The sequence below is a fragment of the Cricetulus griseus genome, chromosome 6 (genome assembly GCF_003668045.3).
Source record: "Cricetulus griseus strain 17A/GY chromosome 6, alternate assembly CriGri-PICRH-1.0, whole genome shotgun sequence".
NCBI classification, from domain to species: domain Eukaryota; kingdom Metazoa; phylum Chordata; class Mammalia; order Rodentia; family Cricetidae; genus Cricetulus; species Cricetulus griseus.
In genome coordinates this window covers 129,824,489-129,848,536 of record NC_048599.1, presented here as the reverse complement: position 1 = coordinate 129,848,536, position 24,048 = coordinate 129,824,489, and the positions used below count along the sequence as shown (strand labels likewise).

At 36.5% G+C, this 24,048-nt stretch overlaps 1 protein-coding gene across 1 annotated transcript in view; it reads left to right on the top strand.

Annotated features, from left to right (window-relative positions):
- Window positions 1–24,048, top strand: part of Arhgap15 (Rho GTPase activating protein 15) — a 574,586-nt gene that overhangs the window by 367,829 nt on the left and 182,709 nt on the right. The window contains exon 11 of the mRNA XM_035447073.1: window positions 9,617–9,694. Within this exon, the coding sequence (XP_035302964.1) occupies window positions 9,617–9,694 (78 nt within the window). The remainder of the gene's footprint in view (window positions 1–9,616; window positions 9,695–24,048) is intronic.

The following is a 24,048-nucleotide window of genomic DNA, read 5'->3' as shown; positions in this document are numbered from 1 at the left end:
TGGACAATTTAGTGAGACTGTGTACAAAGTAAAGGGGAAAAAAAGATGATGTCATCTAGGGATATGCTTGCCTAACACTCACAATGTCCCAGTTTCGAACACCAGTTCTGAAAATAAATGAATGAATGTTTGTATGAAGCTCAATGACGTTAAGCTTAGGTTCAATCTATAGTTTGTAAAAATGTATGCACACACACACACACACACACACACACACACACACACACACACACACGAGTACCCACTAGGCTGTATATGTGTTCTGTACCAAATCACCAACACCTAGCATTCTATTCCTATACAGTGAGTGTTTAATCAATATTTGTCGAATTACATAGAGAACTGGAGTTCACCAACTCAAGAATGTCCATTCCCATGTATTTCAGCTTTTCAATGCTTCTATGTAACTACAATGAACACTGTTCCATGTGCCAGACAAGGAGGAATGTACCCCAATCTCATTTTTCTGTTCAGCAGAAATGCTTTTTAAAAATTGGAGATGTGCATTCTCCTGTAGTCGCTAAAAAAGAATCCTGCAGGTATCTCCTAGGACTCAGGATCAACAGCCACTATGGTGGGCAGGAGCTCCGTCTTTCCTGGGGAAGTGTCTAATGTGCTAGAATGTCTCAGAAGCCTGAAAGCACGCCTGGGCTGAAAAGAACTACCTACTCTGTGATTTTGGTGCTCTTATGCTCGTGGTTGATGTGCTCAGCAGGGTTTGTAGAGGCATCCTTTTGTGCCTAGGATTACCTTTAGTAATCTAAGGCAGAGATTCCAGCATAGCAGGGCTGTCTCTCACCTGAATGCACAGCAGGGGCAGCCATGAAAACCCTCTAGGAAGTGGCTAGCCCAAGGCTCTGAATTACAGGCGCCTCCCCAAAGAAGATCAAAAGTCATGCCCCACCAGCACAGAGACACTGAGAAATGGTTGAATGTGTTCTAAATTAAACTGCCCTGGTGGTGAGCGGAGATCTGCCAAAATCTTTCAATTAATCACTTTTACCTTCAGGGCAGAGTTAGGCCTGAGAGTATTTCAATAGGTTTTTATTGGAACAGGGTTATTTCAGATATTAAACTATGTTGCACAAAGTAAAAATAATGTTATTTTTAAGTTGCTACTCTTGTTAAATAAAACTTGGCAAACATTCCCAGGGTCTGTATTGTGTCTGTGTATTTGTGTATGTGTGTGGCTTTTTCTTGTTTCATAAACCTCATTTTTGTGTGTTGTTTTGTTTTGTTTCTTTTTAACAAAAAAGTGAACAACAGTGAATTAGGTAATATATATATATATATAATATATATATATATAATGTATGTATACAGTCATCTTCATTAATAATGTGTTATAAATAATCGAGACAGGTTTTAAGTGTATAATTCTGTACTAAGGGTTTTGGGTTTTGTTTTTTTTTTGTTGTTTTTTTTTTTTTCCGACATCTTTAGCAGTAAGTTAATTAGAATCACCTGCATTTCCTTGGGTGGACACCAAATGGATTGCAAACAAAAGCAGATTAAAATAGCTGCTGGAGCCTACAGCATACAGATGACAAGATTCACAGAGGACAGCAAGGCACTGAAAATGTGCTCTTTTCAAACAATTTTGGGTGAAATTTAGCTCTTGTGACTCCTCCATAAAAGCGCCTTATAAGTGTTCTGCTGAAAGGCTAGCATGGCTTTGCTTCTGATCCCTTGATGAGTGAGAGAAATGTTTAAGAAAGATCACTTTACAGAGAGACTCAGGCTGAAATGTGATGACTGTGAGGCAAGCCAAGCCAAAAATTACAGTTCCGAATGAAAGAGGAGGGACGTGGTTTGGGAATCCATTTTCCCACATTCCTGAATCTCAATCATCCCTGCCAATGTTTAAAAAAAAAGAAGAAGAAGAAGAAGCCCAATGGAAAACAATGAGGTCACTTTGTTTAGATGTTTAAAGGAAAATAGGAGTGGAGGGATTGAAAGAATGACAGCAAGTAAATACATGAATACTATATATCAATATCTATTTCAAGTATGATGGGATCAGAGACTAGATTTTATACAACTATTAAGGCTTCGTTGAGAAAGGAGCCATTCTAGTGTTTTCTCCATGCTTGTGTGATATTGGTCAGCCTTTTAGTGTATGTCTTTAATTTATGAAATAGTATGCTGGTAAAATATTTTGAAGGAGTAAGTATACATAGAAAAGATACAGATTCCTCCTTCCCAGACTTCAGGTTTCCTTAATCATGACATCTGTGTGGAACTCTATTTTTCTCTTGACTCTACTTGGACACCCTACTGCCGCTAAACCTCAGGTGTTCCTAGTATATGTGCCACCAAACTACCAGATGATAGTGGCAGACCCAAGTAGACCCTATGTTTCTGTTGCTCCTATTTATCTTAATGCAACTCATGAAGCAAGTCCTAATACCAAAAGAATGGTGTATTTATATCAGCACGATGAGAGCAATAATTGAGCAGTGGGGCTTCAGTAATTCAGAGAATGATAGGAGCTGAACTGAATGTCACCTCCAGTGTCAGTCCCTTCCAACTATGTGAAAGTTCCCTTGAAGATGACAACTTCTGCTGAAGGATCGCCAGAGCCACTTGCCAATATTTGTCTTCAAGACTGAGATTTCTCTGAAAGCAAGAAACATACCAATATTGATCAAAGACTATTTATAGACAGTGCTTCCTGTTCTCCAGAAATCATTTCAGTCTGTTGACTTCATTCTGATCGCAAAATTCTTAGTGATAATTCATGTTTAAACTCATGTTCCTTCTGAATTTTTATTACCTTAAGAGATTTATGGAATGGTTTCATGATTGGCATAATTCCATAAATTATAGTCATGAATACTATCCTACAGACTTCAAATTCTTTGCTGAGTTAGACAGATATATACAAGTAAGTATATAAAAATGAGTAGCCATACAAGGGATATCATCCTTTGTCTATCATTTCACTTTACCCAGATATTAAATATGGCATACAAATGGCTTCAATCTATACCACATTAGCCATATTGGAACATTTTCCCTCATCTTTTCCTGATTCACCTATCATTTAGCAATCCATAAGTTAAAAGGTATGATTTTAAAGGAAGTTGACCCAGTAGTCAAAGTGGGAATATGAGTTACAGTAAATGTATGGAGGTTTTGTGCAAAAGCAATCACGATCCATTACGAAGCACAGGAAATAGACATTAAGAGTAAAGCTTGTGTGCACTGCTATCTACACTGCTATACTTCAACAGTGTAGGCAAGTACATCTCATGAGAAATTAGTGAGATATTTGGCAAGAGCCAAGCACAAACACAGGCAATAGGGTCTAACAGTAGATGACAGTGACTTTCCACATGTGGAGAAGGATGGCTTCTGTTTTCACATAAATATTTAAATATTTCAGTGGGTTTCTCTTCTATTTATAAAGTTCCCAGTGTCTATCTATCTATCTATCTATCTATCTATCTATCTATCTATCTATGTTCTATCTATCTATAATGATATATATATATATATATATATAATATATATTATGTATGTGTGTGTGTGTGTGTGTGTGTGTGTGTGTGTGTGTGTGTTTGTGTGTGTGGAAAGTGATGTAATACAACTAGGAAAGTGATGTAATAAAAGATTTTTCAATATTTTTCCCAAACATATATCTCTGTACAGAATACCTGGTAACACCTAGAATAACTAATAATGCTCCCTCCCACTTCCAGGACCCCAGGTTCTCCAGATACTATTATATAGGCATATTAAGGTTTATGTAGCACAGTGCATCATCAGTAAGAAACCCATATTGTATCACACTTACTGCCACAGATTTTGTCCTTTCCTTTTACAAATTTTAACTCTGGCACGATGTTAGCACCTGTCTTCCTAGCTTTCAAAACATGACAGTGCTTTTTCAAAGTCTGCAATGGGCAAGACAGCAAGTATGGTTAATATTAATAAATAAATATTGCTGGATGGACATTAAATGCTTCTATTTCCTAGTACTGAGTTGAAGGGACAGTGGTGTAAGGGAGTGGTGGAGCACTTGCTGGTCACCCTAAACAGGTGGCAAAGAAAAAGCCCTGGAAGGTGAGCCTCCTTTTGATTACAGAACCTCTGTGTTTGAGACAACCCTCTTCTTTTGGCCCATAGAATGTTTCCATATGCATGTGGACTTTCTGTTTTAAGAAATTTACACCAAATCTGGAATTCACCCCCCCTGTGAATTTAGGTAAAAGTTATAAAACAGTAGATTATTTTTCAATATCACTGACTCTGTACCATTAAAACGCAGTTTCTTAGTGATCCCATTCCAGTTCAACATTCATTTATTTATTTGTTTATTTATTTTGGACATGTGTATGCCGCGTGCCTGTAGACTACTTTCATGCAGTACATACAGAGGCTGGAAGAGGGCCTCATACCCCCCAGACAAGAGTTTCAAATAGTTGCAAGCCACCAAGTGGGTGTTGGGAATAGAACCCCAGACTTTTACAAGAGTAGCCAGGGCTGTCAGCCAGCAATCCTATAATCCCATCATTTAGTATGTTTTAATTGAGCATGAAATGTTTATCTGTCTCACTGTTTGCTCTTTTATGTGAATCTCCCATAAATACCTGGTAGATGAAAAACTCACAAGTGAATAGTGAAAAAATACACCAATGAAACTTTCACAATTACCTTAACCACAAATAAATAAAAGAAGTGAATGACTATTTGAAGATAAGAATTTTGTTAACGCATTAAGAGAAAAGGCAAATCATTTTTCAACAATTGTTTCTATTAAATAATCCCAAACATAGATATTAGAAAATAAGACTGATTAACAAAAACAGAGAGAAACTGAAAATAAAATGCTAATGAAAAATGAGTGAGAAAACCATCAGTATTAAGGGGACATTATTAAAAGTATAATGTCAATAACATTTCTATAAACAATAAAAATCATGAATATAAAAAATGAAAGTCATGAAATATATACTAAAATAGGAATCTTTGTTAACATAATCTCTTATTTGAAGGCAGGGGTTTAAATGAATTCACCAGGCCCAAGATAAATGATAAACAGGTGTTTTATTAGGGAAGAACTTGCACAGATAAGAGTAAATAACCGCCGAGGTTGTCCTGCTCCCGAATATGCAGTCTCTGCTCTTCCTATGCTCTCCACAACCCAAGAGAACATGAGCCCATAGTTTCTCTATCTTAAAAGAGTCCTGTCTGCACCTGAAACCATGCCCAAAGGGTGTGGCCACTACTACAAGTTCACTGGGAAGACACGATGCCACTACACTTAATATTAGAGTATAGTAACATAGCAAAGAATTAAAATATTCATAATTTAATCATCCATCATTAACATACCATGCGCCAGTAAAAACACTCATAGCAACATGTGAGAATTTGAATGAAATTTTTCAACATTAAAGATTCAGTCATTATAAAAACCAATACCTGCATCTAATTCATGGTGGTAGCTGCCTCAAAAAAAAAAGTCTGATTTTCTCTTCTGAAAAATAATAACATGAAAAGGATATGATTGAAGAAAAAAACAGGAGGAAAGGATGGAGAGAAGGAAGGGAGAGAAGGAGGGAAGAAGGGAGGGAGGGAATAAGGAAGGGAGGGAGAGAGACAAGGATAGTGCTGACAACAGAAAAAGTGCCAACAGCACACCAGAAATAGATTCCAAGAAGACAGAAAACAGATGAGATCACACATGTGGAGCCATTAAAGCAGAAGGAGCAGTATTCTCAGGCAACATAAGTTCTATACAGGGATGTCCTATAGAATATCACAACTTTGAGTCATTGTATACAAAAAGCAGAAATTGGCAAAAAGTCAGTGAATGATTAAGGTATTCAAAACTAAACAAAATTCAGTCCCTCCTTCTCAGCATCTTGCCAGCATTGTGGATAAACTACATCTATCCTAGTTTAAGCCTCTCCAGAGGAAAAGGGAACACGTTTTTAAAATCCCATACAGGAACACCCAGTGATTTCTGCCAATGGTAAACGCTGTTTTGAAGCATAAAAAGTCAGCTGGTGAGTAAGCAAATGATACTTCAGAGAATGTGGTTCTCTTCTGAGAAATCTTTGTGATCCTGTTCATTCCAGTCTGGTTTTCTAAAACAAAAGTGCAATGACTTGGTCTCATCATGTTCCCGATGTATCCCTAGCATGGCAAGCAAAACCCTCTGTCAGCATTCAGTCATGTTATTTACTGAAAAGAGGTAACTCTCAAAGTAATTTGTCTCAAACTTCACCAAAGCACAATGTGGGTACCTTGAAGACACCACTCATTTAAAACTCATACCAAGTCTAACTTTATTTCCAAAATGAGTAGTTCCCAATCCAGCAAGGATAATGTGGTCATGAAAAGGATGTCCAAAGCCACCAATTTACATTGGTTTGGTTTGGCAAAACTTTCAAAGTTCTTGGAGTAAAAAGGGAATGACACGTGAATAACTGCAATTCAGATAATGCTCCCAGGATTTTAAGGTTGCCATTCAAGCTGTTCAGGGGAGAGCTAATCAACTTCAAGACTGTACCTATATAATTTATAATCACTAAACTTCACTGATAGGTTCCACATTGTTTTTGAAAAATGCAGTGCTCTCCTTTTTAGTACATATTTTGTCATTTTCACTCTACCTACATTTTTTTTTTTAAAAAAAAAAAGTATGACAGCAAGGGGGCAGAACCCACTCAAAGCAGGAGCCACTAAGGTGGAGATTATTATTTGCAAGATGTATGATGTTGATATTTCTGAATCCGAAGGGCTAAAAAGCTATGTCGTTAGACTCACATTGCATCTAGATATTTTACTCCACTCCCTCTTACTTTTTGGTTTCTAGCTGAAGCCACAAAACAGTTTCTCAGCTATGACTCAGTCACACAACCACAGCAGTGGCACAGGTCTGAGTACCCTCATCATCACCAGCACACCCTGCTTTCTTCCCAAAAGAAAATGGGTTATTAATTTAGGCTGAGGCTGCTTTCTTTAAACACTACCGTACTTTCCAATTGTTTGTATGTAATATATCTGATCCATGCTACCCTTTCAAATGTTTTTGATTATTGGACATTTAAAAAATATTTCTATGGAAATTTCTAAAAGACCAAGGAGTGCTTCTGCTGCTGCAGCTTTGTCTTACACAAGAGAAAAAGAAAGCTCGGGACTCTAAGGAATTGTAGTAGTTAAATATCAGTCTACAGCACAAGACCACACAGATGCCTCAAATACACCTAAAATAATACTATAAGTCTTAGGTAAAAAGCAAAAAAATGTAATTGATTTTATAGTGTATTTAAAAGAGATGTGTATCAAATTGAGGCTTAAGGAAAGTTATAATTCACACTAATTTGTCTTGGATTTTGTTTTCACTTATCTTTGACATCTCATAAGGGTTCAGCTAATTAGCAAAACAAATAAATATGAAGTACATATATTTGTTTTTTTTTTACCAGATATAGATTAACTTTTTACCTTTAGTAATTGTCTTAACAGAGACTTCTACTTTGATGCTTTTGAAGATAAATTGGAACCTCTTATTTGGAGAACGTGCGCCCACATATTTCTTTTTTCTAAACATGTTTTTCTCTGAATCCCTTTAAAACAATTGGTAGTTTATATAAAAATTAGGGCAATTTTCATTTGGTCAAATTTGATTTTGGTAAAAAGGGTGAAATTTACTTGTCACTCTTAGTTCTGAATGACATTTGACTACATCTAAATCCCAATTCTTCCAAAACAGCCCCATTTGCTGTCTTGAACTGTATTCTATAGATGGTATGGAATCACCAATAATGACTTCAGAAAATTCAAAACCGTTATCTATAGCTGTTTATATGTTCAGAGAAGAAAGAAAAGTTTTGAAAAGAGTAGGCAGCAATGTATAAATTTTAACTTTTAAAAATACATCATTTTTTAAAGTTTTCAAATTAAGACAAAATGCCAAGTACTGTCTAATGAAACTATAAGAAAATTTAGTTATATTAGTTAAAATTTGGCCAATAAATCATTCTAAATTAAACTTTTAACATTCTACTGGATCCTGTAGTAAAAGCAGGAATCAAATATTAGAAAAGTTTTGATTATGATTGTCACATTGAAAATGTCAAATTTGCCTTGTGCTTTGTGCAACACAGTAGGTCCCCTAAGTCAACAAAGGTAGTTTGTACATTGGGAGGAACAATTTGTTGGGTGTTTATAAAATGCACTATGTCTTAGGTGATTTTTCTATTTATAGATATGTGTCTCACCTCTTCCAATTCTTCATAGTTCACACTCCTCAGAAAGGTAAAGTGTCTCAGTAATGCATTGTTCATTAGCTTACTCTGGAACTCCCAATCCACAACAATTAATTCATTTGCTTATAGCAGCTCTACTCCACTGTTATTGTCACAGATTATTTCAGTTCATTACAAGAGTCCAGACCATGGGCAATAGTTGCTCTGCATCATGTCACCAATGCCTGTGATATAAATTGCATTAATCTACTGTAAACTAATGAAGAAATTTTTACACAACACACAATTCCTAATTCAAAATGTGTAAAAGTGTAGAAATGGCAAAGTACTAAAAGAATTCATTCAATATTATTAAAGATCTTTGTAAAGTCTTTGTTACAAAATATCGTGAATTTTTTTCCAATTTATTTAACATTTACTGTCATGAATCACCATGGTTAGCAATGATTCAATACATCCTTCCTGGAGAGGATGCTGGGACAATGTCCCATGCCCTTGGCCAGTAATCTCACCCAGGGTTTTCTGTTTGACAGCCTAGAGACATGAGAGCATGTATACTCCTACCACAAAAATTATAACATCAACATTTATTGGAGATAATAATAATACATGAATAACTATTTCTTTTTATTTCCTCATTTCTTAATAATCCTGCAGACTTGGTTGTGAAAAGAGATAAGTAAATATGTCAAATACCAAGAAAGTGATTATCCAAGTTCCTTACCAAGATAAGTTATTTTGATTACCAGCTCTGAAACTAACAACCCAATAGGCTAGGATTTCCTGTGTTTTCCTTTTATAATGTAATATCTTATTTTGTAAACATCCCAGAAACTAGTCATACATAGAATAACCTTTTTATTCTGTAGGTCAAACATTAGGCTAATACGAGCCATGTGACAGTGATCGCAAGAGACAGAACAGGGCATAATCAGGAATGGAGACAGAAGAAAAAGGGTGAGGGATAGAAGGAGAGCAACAAAAATGAGGATGAAGAGGGAAGAAGAAAACAATTTGCACATCCTTAATTATTTAATCATTACAAATGAGGGAAGTTACACATAAGCACACACACACACACACACACACACAAAGTTCTTTTTTTTTTTAATTTTCTTCCTGGTTGTCTAGAGAATAATTTTAAATATGCCATGGGTTTTGTTGTTGTTGTGTTTTAATGAAACTTGTATTTGATGTTGATTGTCTAGGCACTTTATTATTAAAATTTGGGGATTAAAATTTTGAACATTGCTTTAGTTGAGATCATAAAAATGTGTCTTCTCTGTGGAGAAGGGGTATTCATCAGTCATGTACAATTCAATTAATTATTGTTGGTTTACACTCTCAGGTTTTCTATGTGCTGATTTGAAATATGCTATTTTGTTTTTCAGGCCTAGATGTTGATGGAATATATCGAGTTAGTGGCAATCTGGCAACGATACAGAAGTTAAGATTTATTGTCAACCAAGGTAAGTGACTTCTTTACTTCAGACATTTTCAGAAGTCACATCTCTAGTGGTACTCAGACTGCTGCACATAATAAACAGACTATTAGTTTTTTGAAGAAGGAATGGCAAAGTGCAGAAATTAAGGAATTACTAAACTATCATCAGAGAAATAAGTAATAACCAGTGTACTTGGAGTTACATAGAAGAAAAAGTCAAAATAATAGCTCATGTAAAAAAGAGTAGAATAAACAAAATAAAAAATAGGAAAGAGAAATCCGGGCGTTGGTGGTGCAAGCCTTTAATCCCAGCACTTGGGAGGCAGAGGCAGGTGGATCTCTGTGAGTTCGAGACCAGCCTGGTCTACAAGAGCTAGTTCCAAGACGGCCTCCAAAGCCACAGAGAAACCCTGTCTTGAAAAAAAATTAGGAAAGAGAAGAATAAAATAAAGATAAAGAATAACTGACCTGAGTTATGATAGGTACCTTATACATTTTCATGAAGGAAACAATGGATAAATGATGGAGAACATAAGAACTCAAATCACATATGTTCAAAAAGAAAACCTAAAAGATGTGTCATAATTGAAATACATATCAAAAATGAGATAAAGTTAACACCCATTCAGTAGAAACATAATGGCACATCACTTTGGGTTCTTACCATCCGGTACAGCCTCTCTGCACTGCCTGCTATTTCCATACAAAATTCTACATACAAATATTTACATCTTTACTCATAATTGGTGAAGTTTGAAGATAGGGTTGGGATGCTGCTCAAGAGTTAGATGTTTGCCTAGCATTCACAATGTATGAGGTCCTGGGTTCTGGTCCCAGAAAGGGATAGAAAAAAACCTGAAGACAATAAGAAACCTCTCAGTATGTAAATGGATTTTTAAAAAGTGGCAAATTCATATAATGGAATATTACTGTGATAAATGGGCACCACCTATTGAGCCATGAGTAGACTTGGGGGGGACTTTTAAGTGCATATTGCTGAATGGATGAGGATAAAACCTACATATGGAAAACTATACAGCAACCCAGAAGAACTATAAAGATAGTGAAAGGTTAGTGGTAACAAGCAATCTGAGAGAGAAGAGATAAGTGAACACAGAATTTGAGAGAAAATTTAAAGAATTTTGTATGATATCAGCATGTTATTACAAATAAGCCAAACCCATAAAAATACAACACAGAGAATGAAGGCTAACATAAATGATGGCAAACAGACAGCAATAATGTATCAACACTGGCTCATCAGTTGTGGCAAAGTTACTTCATTAATACAAAGCTCTAAAACTAGGGCAATCTCTTGGAGATATGAGGAAGTATGTGGTAACTGTACTTACCACTCAGCTTTTCTGAGGATCTGAAGCTACTCTTGGAAAGTATATTAATGAAAAAATAAAAATAAGAAAATTAGGAAAAGAAAAATAGGAAGCCTAGATAACCTTAGGATGATGTTTAAGTAGTTTATACATTTCATAAAGAGACAAATATGCTGTAGACCAGATATCCTTAACATGCTTGTGTCCTTGAAAACTTACTTAAACATTATGTGATCGTGTTTCTTCTTGTTTTTTGTTTTCAGTAAAATTAGTAGGATGGAGGGAAGTGCTTTGGAAATATTTGTGAGAATGGAACCAGACAAGAGGCTAGAGAGACAGGTTATCAGATACAAGCACTTCCTACTCTTGCAGAAGACCCACATTCCGTTCCTAACACCCACATCAAGTGGCTCACAACTGCACAACTGCTTATAATTTTAATTTCCAGGGATCCAACAGCCTCCTCTGGCCTGCCTGGCTACCAACACACACATGGTACACTTACTTACACTTGAACATACACACACACATATAAGTTACAAAAATAAAAATAAGAGTTTAACATATTTTGAGGAATGAAATTTAACAATGTATGTCATGTTCTTTTTTGTAATGTGACAGATTCATATTAGTTTTCCTTGAAATTAAACATAGTCAGTGATGTCTTCAGAAAACTCGTGATGTGGTTTTACAGCTAATGTCTAGGTAGTTCTGGATCCTCTCGTTCTCCTGTATGCTGCTTTTTGTTTACAGTTGTGCCTATTGCTTCCACAGCTCTAGAGACTGAACCCTGGTAGTACTGAGCTACACAGCCCAGTCTCTCAGGCTGTCCTCACACATTTGCATACTTCTCTCCTTGTTTTGACAAATTCTGTTTACTTCCAGTCTCTTCCCATCTTCTCTTTCTCATTCTGCACACCCAAGTTTTCTGGTGCATTGCTGTGCTTTTGGTTTTTCTTATTTACCCAAATTGTGTGTAAATATCTTCCTGGAGGAAGCCTCCTGTCTGTCTTTTCTGCATTCTCTTCACACTCTCAGTATTTAAATTTATAATAGTGTACTCATATCTCCCATCTAAAATTCCATCTATGTTAAGACCCACTGACTTAATACTATTTTTAGAGAAGATGTAATCAAATGTGCACAGGGACTTTATACCAAGAAACATTAAGACCTGGAAGTCTTGGCCTCAAAAAAAAAGGACAAAGAGGTTGACACACATGCCTCTTCCACAATTCTGTCTATAAGGTTCAATTAGAATCTTCCTTGTTTTTCTAAAAAAAAAAAAAAAAAAAAAAGATGACTTTTGTTGTTTTAAAGATGTGTTGGGGGGGGGGGTGCATGGGAATCCAAGACAGTGGCATTGGATCTTCTTGGATCTGAGGTTTACAGGCAGTTGTGAGCCACCCAACATGGATGCTGGGACCCAGAATGGTTCAGGTCTGGGCCAATTCTTCAGCCTATTTTGATGTTGTTCATGTTCCTGAACCAGTGCCAGTCTTGAAGCATCCCTGTATTAAGAATTGTGGAATACGAATGCATGTGTGTGTATACCTGTGTATCTGTGCATCTATGCATGTGTGTGCCTCTCTATGTGTGTTCTCTGGGTTTATGTGTTTATGCATGTGTGCTTCTGTGTGTTGAGGGGGTTATGTATACATGCCTCTGCATGTGTGGTACTGTGAGTGCTATAGGTAGAGGTAATAAAACTTGTAAGAATTAAACTGTTTTTCTAAGTGCAGATGGAACAACTCTTTTATGTGTTATTAGTGCTTTTGACTAGTTGTCCCATAATTCTTGATTCTGGGAATCTTTGGGGGGGTTGCTTATTGACTAATTTCACTAGACAAACACAAAACTCAACTTTACATTACTTTTTCATATCAGTCCCATAAGGTTCTTCTGTGGGTAAAAACTGGATGAAGTAGCCCAGCATCATCTTTTGCTGTTTATAATGAGCTAAAATCATTCTTGTAAGATAGCTCATGCTGAAACCATATCCTGATTGGGATTCTAGACAGCTGGGCAACACATTTCTCCTACAAAGAAGAAATCTCAAAACAGAAGCCATGCTAGAAACAAACACTAGCTGCATTTCCTGCCTTTAAAAAATTATGCCCGGCAGTTTGGAAAAGAATAAAAAATCTGCAATGAAAATATGAAATCTATCCATCTCATCTTTTGCAATCCAAACTTTAGCATCCTGGAAGACTTTGTAACTGCTCATGGCTCCACGAATGTTGACAGTGTAAAGCTGGACAGAGGCCTGAGTCGGTATCTGGTAGTATAAACTGTCAGCAAACAGTATTCTTGTTTTACAGCACTGTGAGGATTCAACACAGTCACCACAAGTGATCCTACATGGGGACCTTTGATACTGCTGACTTCCTTCTAGAGCTTTCTAGCTTACATAATGAGGAACCAGAGAGAGGATCACTAGTTAGAGCACTTGTTACTCTTGCAGAAGACCTAGATTCAATCCCAGCTCCATGTAGAGGCTCACAACTATTCAGGAGATCCAACCCCCTCTTCTGGCTTGTGTGCACCAGGTTACTCACATGTAAATTCAAGAAAGCATTCATACATACAAAATAAAATTTCAAACCCTTAGATAGATAGATAGATAGATAGATAGATAGATAGATAGATAGATAATCACCCCCTCAAAATTTGATGTTGAGAGTGTTATTTGAATTAATTTTCTATGTTGGTCCAACAATCTTGTCACTAACACTGTATTTTATTCATCATCCAAACCAGGGATCTAAAAGTAATACTAACATAGGAGAGACTCAGTGCTTGAAACAAGGGGTAATACATGCTTGTGTACATGTGAATTATGTGATGGAATAAAATATTGACGGCATGAATTTCCCATGAAAAGTATACAGAGCTATGCAAACATCATACATTCATTTTATAATTTCATACAGGACATAAAAGAATTTGCTGTACTCTCCTTCCATTAACTTATTTTATCTCCTCTGCGTTCAACTTACATGATGCCTCTTTTTAAAAAGGTTCTAAATATACATTTTTTAAAAAAAATGAATAAGCCTTATCCACTGTTAGACTACACAAATGAAAACTGATTTTGGAGATTTTCAAGAACAGTTGAATTGCAATTTCTGTGTTTCGCTGACTTTCTTGAATGCTATAATCATCAGCAATTCTAAATACACCAGTTGAATGATTCAATTTGTTTTGGTTTTCTGTTTGACTCACTAAACCAGAAAGAATTAGATGCCCTTATTATACTTCCAGATCAGATGACACACAAGTTAAATTCAAACTGATCACTTTTGAAAAACATTTCCTAATTAAAATTAGTAATGCTAATAATAATTTTATTGTATAGGTAGCTACCATTTTCACAATTTACCACATCCACCAAATTCCCTACATACATATTCAATTTAATCTTTTCTTCAACCTCATAGTGCAGATAGGTACAATTATCAAGCTTGTTGCTTTCAGTGAGGAAACTGAGGCTCAGTTGTTAAATGATGTACCAAAATAAGGGGCCAGAACTAGGTCTCAGATGTCTGTGCTGCTAATCACTGCCAAGAAGCTACATTCCCCATGCACTGATTCTTTATTGTATCCTTCTTATAAAAACAGAGAAGTGCCTATTCATGCTGTGCATGCATTTGCACTTCCCTGTTTTCACTCTCCTTCTCAGCATCGGTTACCGGTACTACTATTCAGTTTGGCTAAAACTATTCAAGAATTGGGATGTTTGGGGAAACAGCACAGGCATGAGGAATCCTGGCACCTCGAATCCCTGTAGGGTTTATGATTCTCTGTGTGGATCAAGAAACACTTTGTAGCTTGCAGAAAGGCATTGCAGATTCTTGACTTATGGGCTATTGGTGCATTAGTGAGTAGTGTTCTGCCTTGTTTGTTGAATATGGTGACAGCTTTCAGTGACATTTTGCTGATGCAACTCTTCTGGTCTATATGGGCATCCCCAAAGAAAACTGGTGCATGACCTTAGATGTCAACCTGTCATCAGCCTGTGTCATCTTGTTGATTCTTCTGCATGATCTGTGACCTCCTGGTGGCTTTCCAGCATCGGTACACATATGCAAAAGACAGACTTCAACACAGAGGATGCTCTGTGGCTGTCTTAAGGACTTTTGACTGTGGGTCTTGGAAATCCCACCAGACTGCCTCAGATCAGCACTCAGTTTCAGCTGCCATCTACCCATATTGCCCAAAATCCAATCTAGCCGTGACTTTCTTTGGTATTATTTAGATGTCTTCTGGGTTCACTCTTTATATAAGAGACAGAAGAGATTGGCATCCTCTCTGGAAAATATCACATAAGAAGCTCCCCAAACCCTGAGCCAATGGCATAGCTATAAAGTACTGTGGAGAGAGGAGACTGGGGATTTTCAGGACCAGTGCTTCTTAATACACAGTAACAGATTTCCTCTGCAAGTGTTTGCCTGAAGTTAGAGGGAATAATTTCTAACCAGGATTTTAGAATTGATTTCCACAGAAATACAGACAAGAGACATCATGTTCACATTTTTACTACGGTGATCAAAATATGTGCATTACATAAATCTACATGAGAAAGAATCTTCTATGTGCATGCACACACACGTGTGTGTTTGTTGTTTTTAGTGGAATCGAGTATTATTAATTTGTAGTCTTGTACTTTCCCTATATTTATTCACAAAAATGTTAGTGGCTTGATGAGACATGCTAGATGTTTGTTGAAAGGAATAGTTTTGCTTACTTTGAACTTGCTAATCATAGGTCAACCACATTGAAAATATACCATTAGAAAAACAACTTTGTGTTAGCAATTATACCTAAACTACTTTTCTGCAGCCTTGCATCTTAAAGCAATGCACAAGTTTTAGTGGCTGTCCCTTTGCATCTCATACCATTTGCAGAATCAAAATCGAATAAAGGAAAGGAAATGTGGGAAAGAATGAAGCCAATTGGTGGTTCCATCTGGAAATAAGCAACTGGATGAAAGAAAAAAGGATTTTGAAAAGGATTTACAACTTCTAGTTTTGTTCTTACGAAATAGTTCTTGTATACAATCCATTCATTTTTCTATTAAGTAAGTTTATGTTGCTCTCTTGTTATTTTTAAAAATGAGTATTTCCTTAAGCCTACTTCACTTTCTTTGGCAACCACAGCACTAACCAAACAAACTATGTTATTTGCTTTATCCTATTGTGTAGGGTGAGTTTTTTTGTTTTGTTGTTGTTGTTGTTGGTGGTGGTGGTGGTGGTGGTGGTGGTGTGTGTGTGTGTGTGTGTGTGTGTGTGTGTATAAAGTATACCTTTTTGGCTTCCATATGATGAGATTTTTTGAACAAGATTTATTTTTCCCTTAAAGCAAGAAGGATCGCTTGATCATAAAATGGGTAAACTCTAACATTCTTCAGGACTTTAGAGACTTCCCTAGACCTCATTTTTGAGCTATAGTGAGCCTGACATCTCAAAGGCTATTGATGGTGGAACTCATGTAGCTTGCTAGCTGCTTAGGGAAGCACACTGGCAGCAATAAACTTCACATTTCTGAATGCACAGGTCAAAACAATTAAGCTATAATTTCTAGTTACTGCATTTTACCATATATTACTATTACAAGCTTAGGTGGCCTTTTCCATTTTTAAGGTACAAAAATTCTGACCACTAAACTTAAAGAAAAATTATACACTTATTGTGGGCTATATTATATAATTCACTGTGAAACAGGTAATAAAAACTGACCTAAAGCTGTAATTGAAGCAATTAAAGGCAGAGATGGTCAAGTGGGAAAGGCACACCAGATAAGAATCCAAGGATCTTCATTTTTTGTCTGAGCTATTCTGTAAGTCTCAAAGGATCTGTTTTGATCTCTTTGAATCACAGACGCCTCATTTCCAAAATAGGAATTAATATTTTTTTAAAGTGAGCAAATTAAAAACCTAATCAGTCAGTTGGTAATTATTATTTGCTTTAATTATGATGACAAGAAGATACATAAAATGAGTATTATATGACTAGATATTAATAATCAAATATGCTTCTGTCATCTATATGATGGAATTTTCTTTGATAATAATTAGATTTGTTTTCTAGAAAGACAAATCCAATTCAGAAAATTTTCCAGAGGCTTGGTATCCAAAGTTTTATCACATTACTATACCAATGCATGGGCTTTGGAATTCCTGAACATAAAAGAAAAACATAATTTCCTTTTACCAATGAATTTGTGATACAGGGAGTAGGTGGAGTTTATGGAAATTTTACCCCTGTATTTATTTTGGGTTTTCCTTGGATATTTGGCTACTGAATCCAGAAATTAAATCAGAGTTATTTAATTGCCAAGCCCCAAGAACCTCCTAGGAGATTTGTAAACTCTATCATCATCATCATCATCATCATCATCATCATCATCATCATCATCAGAAACTATCACCACCATGATAATTAATAAGCAGCTCTTAAAAGCTTGCTAGAAAAACTGACCAAGCTTCCTCCTGCCATAGTTACACTGCACATGCAGCACCCTTTCTCTCCATTCTGACTCCATTGCAGAAATGTACTGCTGTCTGACAAGATCACTGCCAGATCCAATGCTTTAACCAATACAAATTGATTATCTCACAGTTTCTGTGTGTCAGAATCCTGGACACAGTTTCACTGAATGCTCTGCAGTCAAGGTGTTAGCCAGGAGTGGATTCTCATCTGGCAGCTTGCCTAGGGGGTGGGTTCATATGATCTTTGGCAAGATTGAGTTTCTGGTGGTATGTTGGCCTGAGGGCCTCAGTTTTTCAGTGGCTATGGGCTTGAGGCTGCACGGGCCTTTCTATAGGCCAATCATAAAATAGAAGTATGGATGAGAAGGATTATTGGAAAGACAGAAACTAGAAGTTTAAATAATGTAATCGTAAAGTGCATGTCTCATTTCTTTTGCCACATGACGCTGGCTAGAAGAATACCCTAGTGGAAGGAGACTCGGGAGGCACAATCCCCAGGTAGGGAAAGTAGTTGTATGAGACATCTTTGAGTTTCTGCTACAAGAGTCAAGTAATGGAACTTTCCAAAAATAAAGATCTGGGAGGCATTCAGAGAAGCTCCCATTTAAACTTAGGTTGGTACTATAAATAAACATTTGAAAAGGTGGGAGTTCTTAGCCATGTCTTGGAGCCTCCACCAAAATATATGGCTGACTCTGATTTGTCTTTTCAGGGAAATACAACTTATCTAGCTATATGATTTACAATATTTGAAATTTAAGAGAGTAGGAAATAGGTCATAACCACTTTTTTGTTAAACAGTTTTCTAATTCATGGAAATTTTCTCTTGTATTGTTGACTAACAGTATTCACTCCCACTTATAAACAGTCATTGTATAATTTTAAAATGCTGTGAATGTAGTATATACATGGTTAAAATTACTGACAGTTTTCATTACTACAATCATTTTCCAATACTTTACACTCAGAAATAAGTGAAAAGGAAAGATGTCTAGCCTAATGGGTCTCTAACAAAACTAAAGAGTGAATAATATTGAAAGCATAACAGAATTAGTTTGGTGCCAATGATAGCCATCTATTAATTGAACATTTACTGGATACCATGTTCTCAAGGGCAAATGTATCTATAGCGCTCACATGAGAAAACTGTATGTCAGAAGTTTAAAATACCTTCCTAAGGCTACAAAGTCTATATACAACAAGGATCCAAAATGATCCATTTACAGCTTCCTGCAAAGCATACATTATCAGATTTTCATATTCAATTTATCATCATAGACCAAAAGTATTGTCTTCCTTTGGACATCAAGAGAAAAACCTACTTCTTGTCATTATAACATATTTTCCTGGTATCCAGCTAATAAGATCCATTTATAAGGGAAAAGCCTATTTGAAATCTCTCCAGCAAACAGTTTCTATCTGCCTGTGAGTTCATCAGAGGTACAATCTTGCTTCATCTGCGTACTTTCAGCGCAAAGAGGCACCTGTTACTTTGTATTCACTATATAAAATTTTGTTCCTACAGAAGAAACTGAGCAAGCTATGGTTCGTTAATACAAAAAACTTTACATCACACAGGTATCAAGTGATCTCATTGATTCCATTTCTTACATTTCTCAAAAATAAAAACCAGTCCTCCAGTATCGTCTGTTTCTGTTTCCTCCCAGAAGTCTTTAAGTTGCATTTAGTTTTTCATTACTAAAATTAATAAGGGATAGAAATGAATATTGACTAACCCCATATCCCCATCTAACTTTACTAACATAAGGAGAGATAACTGATTGTCCATCAACATAGCATGCCATTAACAGTTGAACACAACAGATACATGGTGTCAGAAACAGAGTCTGGCTTGCCATATTAACCTTCCAAATGCTGGAAATGATGAGTTAGCTGGATAAAAAGCAACTGAATTGCAGTGCTCCTGTTAGCTAACCCTAGCATCCTGAGTTTTGAATGTCTTGTTTTGGTTTTCACACAGGAATTCCTGTTGTTAGTAATTACAGTTTTAATGACTCATGTATTTATACATCATCTCTCTTCAAGGTACCCCATATCTTTAGTAACATTTCCTGACAAATGTGTCCTATAGAAAGAAGCACTCTCCTCTTCAAAGACAGTTCAGAAATGGAAACTAACAGTTGCAGGGTCAGCGAAGAGATGTTTTCATGCACAATCTAAGGATGTGTACAAAATTTGCAAGATGTGGGGCTCAATACAAGACAGGAAGTAAGGTCTGAATGACAGAATTACACTTTTAACATAAAAGGCTATTCTCTTTTATGCACTTGTATCAGTGAGCACCCTGGAGGAGGAGTGACAGGTAAGTCACTCAGTTTTCCTCTGTGTTGGAGGCCCAAGAACAAATTCATTTATGAAACTAAGAGGTGAGGTGTCTGAAATTAGGTGTTTATGTCATATCCTTGTCAGGCACTTAAGGAGTTCCTACTAATGCAAGACATTATGTGAGATGCTAGAAACATGCCAATAAATGGAACAAGTAACATTTCCTAGGTCACAGAAACTCCATGTGCATGGACATTCCAATCAGTTGGCTAAGAAGATAGGCATAAAATAGAAAATACCAGGCTCTGGGGGCCTGACAAATTCTGGCCAATTCTTCTCCTTACATAGTGTCAGGGATTGGTGCATCTGTCTTTTCTACTAGGTTACCATCTTTTCTTTTACTCTGGTCCAGCTTGCTTGTCTTTGTGTGTTTCCATCCTGTTCTCCCACATTCTTCCTGAGTACAACACTCCCCTTCTTGTAATTATTCTCACCTATTCTTATCATATCCTGACAACTGTAAATGGCTACATCACTCCTGATTCTGTGGTTAGCTTGTGAGAATCATGTTCCTTCAGCCTCAGGGCTTGCAAGTATATATGCTATTATATTACAACAGCAGATCTGTCCTGAGCAAGAAGCACACCATCATAGGTTTTGCTTACAGACAAATTTACCTTATGATTTCTGGAATACATCTCAACAGGAAGTTACTATTTCTGCTGCTATATTCCCATAGTGCTTTGTAACTGTGGACCATTGCTAACTGGTCCATTCTCTACTCCTTCTGTCTCTCTCACAGTTGTCTAGGTGATTTCCGTTATGTCAGTCATGTTCCATGCACATTGTAAGTTCCCAATAAAATTATGTTGTCTGCTCCTCCCCTTGCCAAAATGCTTGCCATTCTATTTTCACCAGAGATCTCCTTGAATTAAAATCAGGGTCAGTAACCTCCAAAATCATGGAAATATCACATGTGGCTTCTGAGCTTCAAGTTACCACTCCTGAGCCCCTGACAAGGCCAAGACTGTGTATCTTAATGTGCTCACTTTGCCCATCCTCAAATGTGTCCAATTTTATATTACTTTTCCCTCTCCCTTCTGCTTTACTCTCTGTTCTACAGTAACATAAAGAGGTCCCCCACACATCCAACATAGTCTGTCCAAGGTGATTATTTTGGCTAGAACTATCAATTTGACACAACCTACAGTTTTGTGGGAAAAAGAATCTCGGTTGAGGAACTATGTAGATTAAATTAGTCTGAGAGCAAGAGCTGTCTTGTTATTGATGTAGGAGGGCCCAGAGGACTATGGGCATCACCATTTCCTAGCCAGAAGGTACTAGACTGTATAAGAAAGCTTCCTAAGCATAAGTCTACCTTCTAGCCAGAAAGCCACACCTTCCCCCCACTTCTATGGTTGTGAAGTCAGTTCATTGGTATGAGATAATGCTGCATGGAAGGATAAGTAGGGTGGCCTTCAACTTCCTGCCTTGATTTCCCTCAGTGACATAAAATTATAAGTCAAACAAACCCTTGCATCTCTAAAGCTATTTTATTTTGTTGTTGTTATTGGTCATTTGTTGTTGTTGTTGTTGTTGTTTGGGGGTCAGGGTATTTGTTCAGCAACACAACTGAAACTAGAAGTGTGATAATCTTGCAAACTGACAAAACAGATCCTGTCCTCTCCTATTTCCAGGGAGTATGTAGTCAGGGATCACATGTAATCAGGTCAATGGTGAAGATTCTAGGTCATCAGGAAAGCTATTTTTGACAGGTAAGATTAACTCACTTCACATCACAATATTTCCATCTTTCCTGAAATTTTGTTTCTGGCCCTCAAACTACTCTGTCTCTCTTGTGTCTGTTGATTCTTACTGCTAGGTGAATACAGCTCAAGTGGATTCTAGATCAAAGTGCAATTTCTGCTAGCACTACCCTTATTGCTAATCTAGTAACCGAAAACAAATCAAAACAAAATTCCTCCATCTTGAAATCTTCACATACAACAAACTGTAACCAAAAGGCAAAAGGCCAAAGAGAACCTTTGTGGCACTTTAAATGCAGTAGGACTTGCCCACTTAAATGAGTTCATACCTGCAAGTGATGTTGATGGAAATTTGTTAAAATTGTCTTTTTATCTGTTTCTCCACTTATATCACCCAGTGTTTGTGGGAGAAATAATAGTCAAGTATTTGTCATTTGGATAGGATGACAAAGGGAAGACTGGCTACAATGCATCTTCTTGGCACAAAAGTCTGCTACTGCTACTGATGAACTTTTCAAATATTAATATTCATGCTTACTCCAAAAGAAAGATGCCTTAAAGCAAAAGTCCTCCTTTCTTATCTGCTAAAAGCAATGTGTTTCCCATCCTTTACAGAATGGTTGAAGTAGGCTTTTAAATGGTTTAAAGTTTCAAGGACTTTTCTCCATTGTTTATTCTTCTAGAGAAAGGGGATTTGTAAAATCGCATCTCCTAATGGCCCCTGTGCTGGAGAACAGAACGACCCCAAGCGCGTTCCACTGTAGGAAAATCAAAAATAACATGGAAACTCCAAATATGTTAGCCTATTGAGAATATTTATTAACTAAATAATTTAATAATGAAGAAAATGCCTACTTGATTAATTGTTACAGAGTAAAAATTACAATAAAACTGTCTTGATCAGTGCTTTGCAGAAGCGCCATTACTGTCTGTTCGGTTGTTTAACAAGGATTTAATTGGAAAGATAAGTGAATGCACATTTAAAAGTATTGTTAATTTGCTTTATAATCACCCCATCCTTCACAGTATTGACAGCACAAGGCACAAACCCCTTTCTGTTTAACAAGTATTATTTTCCATATGTGCACAATAAATTCTGAAACAGTAATTGGAAATTTTATGGGTTCCAACATACCTAGTGAAGTGGGTTTTGAGGTACACTTTCCTCTGTAATAGGTAACCCAGTTTTAATTCTTAGAAACAAGTGATAATTCTTTATTACTTGCACTCCATCTGTAATAAATCAGAATCCATTTTGCTCATTTCTTTTCAAAGAAAAAAGTTCATTCTAGTATTTTTTTGTCTAAGGTTGAGATGAGAAGGGAATTAGATTACTTTTAGTCAGTGATTATATTACATATGACTTTCTTCAGAATGCTAAGAAGCATGGAATAATCTTGCCATGGTGCTCTATATACTGTGGCTCCAACAAAAATACCTGGATCTAAATGTGGTTGCATTTAAACCCATTGAAGGAAACAAGAAAACAATCACGAGCATCGTTGGTTGGTACCCACACTTGCAGCTACACAGATAAACAGGGTCTCACCTTCCTGAGAATTTAATCAGCATGTTTTACAAATTATTCCTGAGCTTTCTAAACTACAAGTAATTCAAAATGCCTGACTCCAATCATACCTTGGAAGCTGGTCATTTGCCTCATCCTGTGGAGAAAAAAAATATGTAGAAATGTCTAGTGTATTGGTTGACTCTGAACACATCCTAATCCCTAGGTACTATTTCAAAGGAGAAAGAGAAGGCAAGTATCAGGCTTGTCTTGAAAATGATGAACTATAATGGAAGCCTTGCTCCTAGATTCCCAAATATGTTGAGTAGGAGTGCCTCCCTGTTTTTCATGTCAAGAACCTAAAACTATGGGAAGATGCTTAATGATCCCTTAACTATGGCTGCCTCTTGTTAGAAGTGGTAGAAATTCTTAATTTTAAATGGTTTTGTGGTGGTGGTCGTTGTTTGGTTTCATTTATGTAGAAAGGAATAATTTTAACTGTCAAATCTTAGAAATTCTGAATACCTTTCTTTAGAAAGCTTTTCTATATAAATGCCTTGCTCTCTGATAAAAACAAGTGTATCTTTAATTTGGCTATGCCTCTGAGATTTCCCAATAAACAGGGATATCCAACCATTAATACCAATCCACATGTCACAGGGTTCTTTCTTCATTTCTCCATGTGACTTGTATTTTTTTACTTCTTTAGTCAAAAGTGCTCATGTGCTGTTTTCTCGTTCCCTGAGTGTTTATATACTTTTGTGTGGTGAAAACCATACTATATACACATATGAATATCCTTTAAATATTGCTTTTATGTCTTCTTGGAATTTCTCCATTGAGCTATGGATTTTACAACCATTTGTGTTGGGTGAAAATGTGTTTGGGCCCAAGTGCCTTCCATGTCCATTTCAACTAGATGGAGCTGAGACTGGTCAATAGCAAAGTGTCCAGCAGTCCTTTAATTAACTAAAATGAAGAAAATGTAATGTTTGCTAA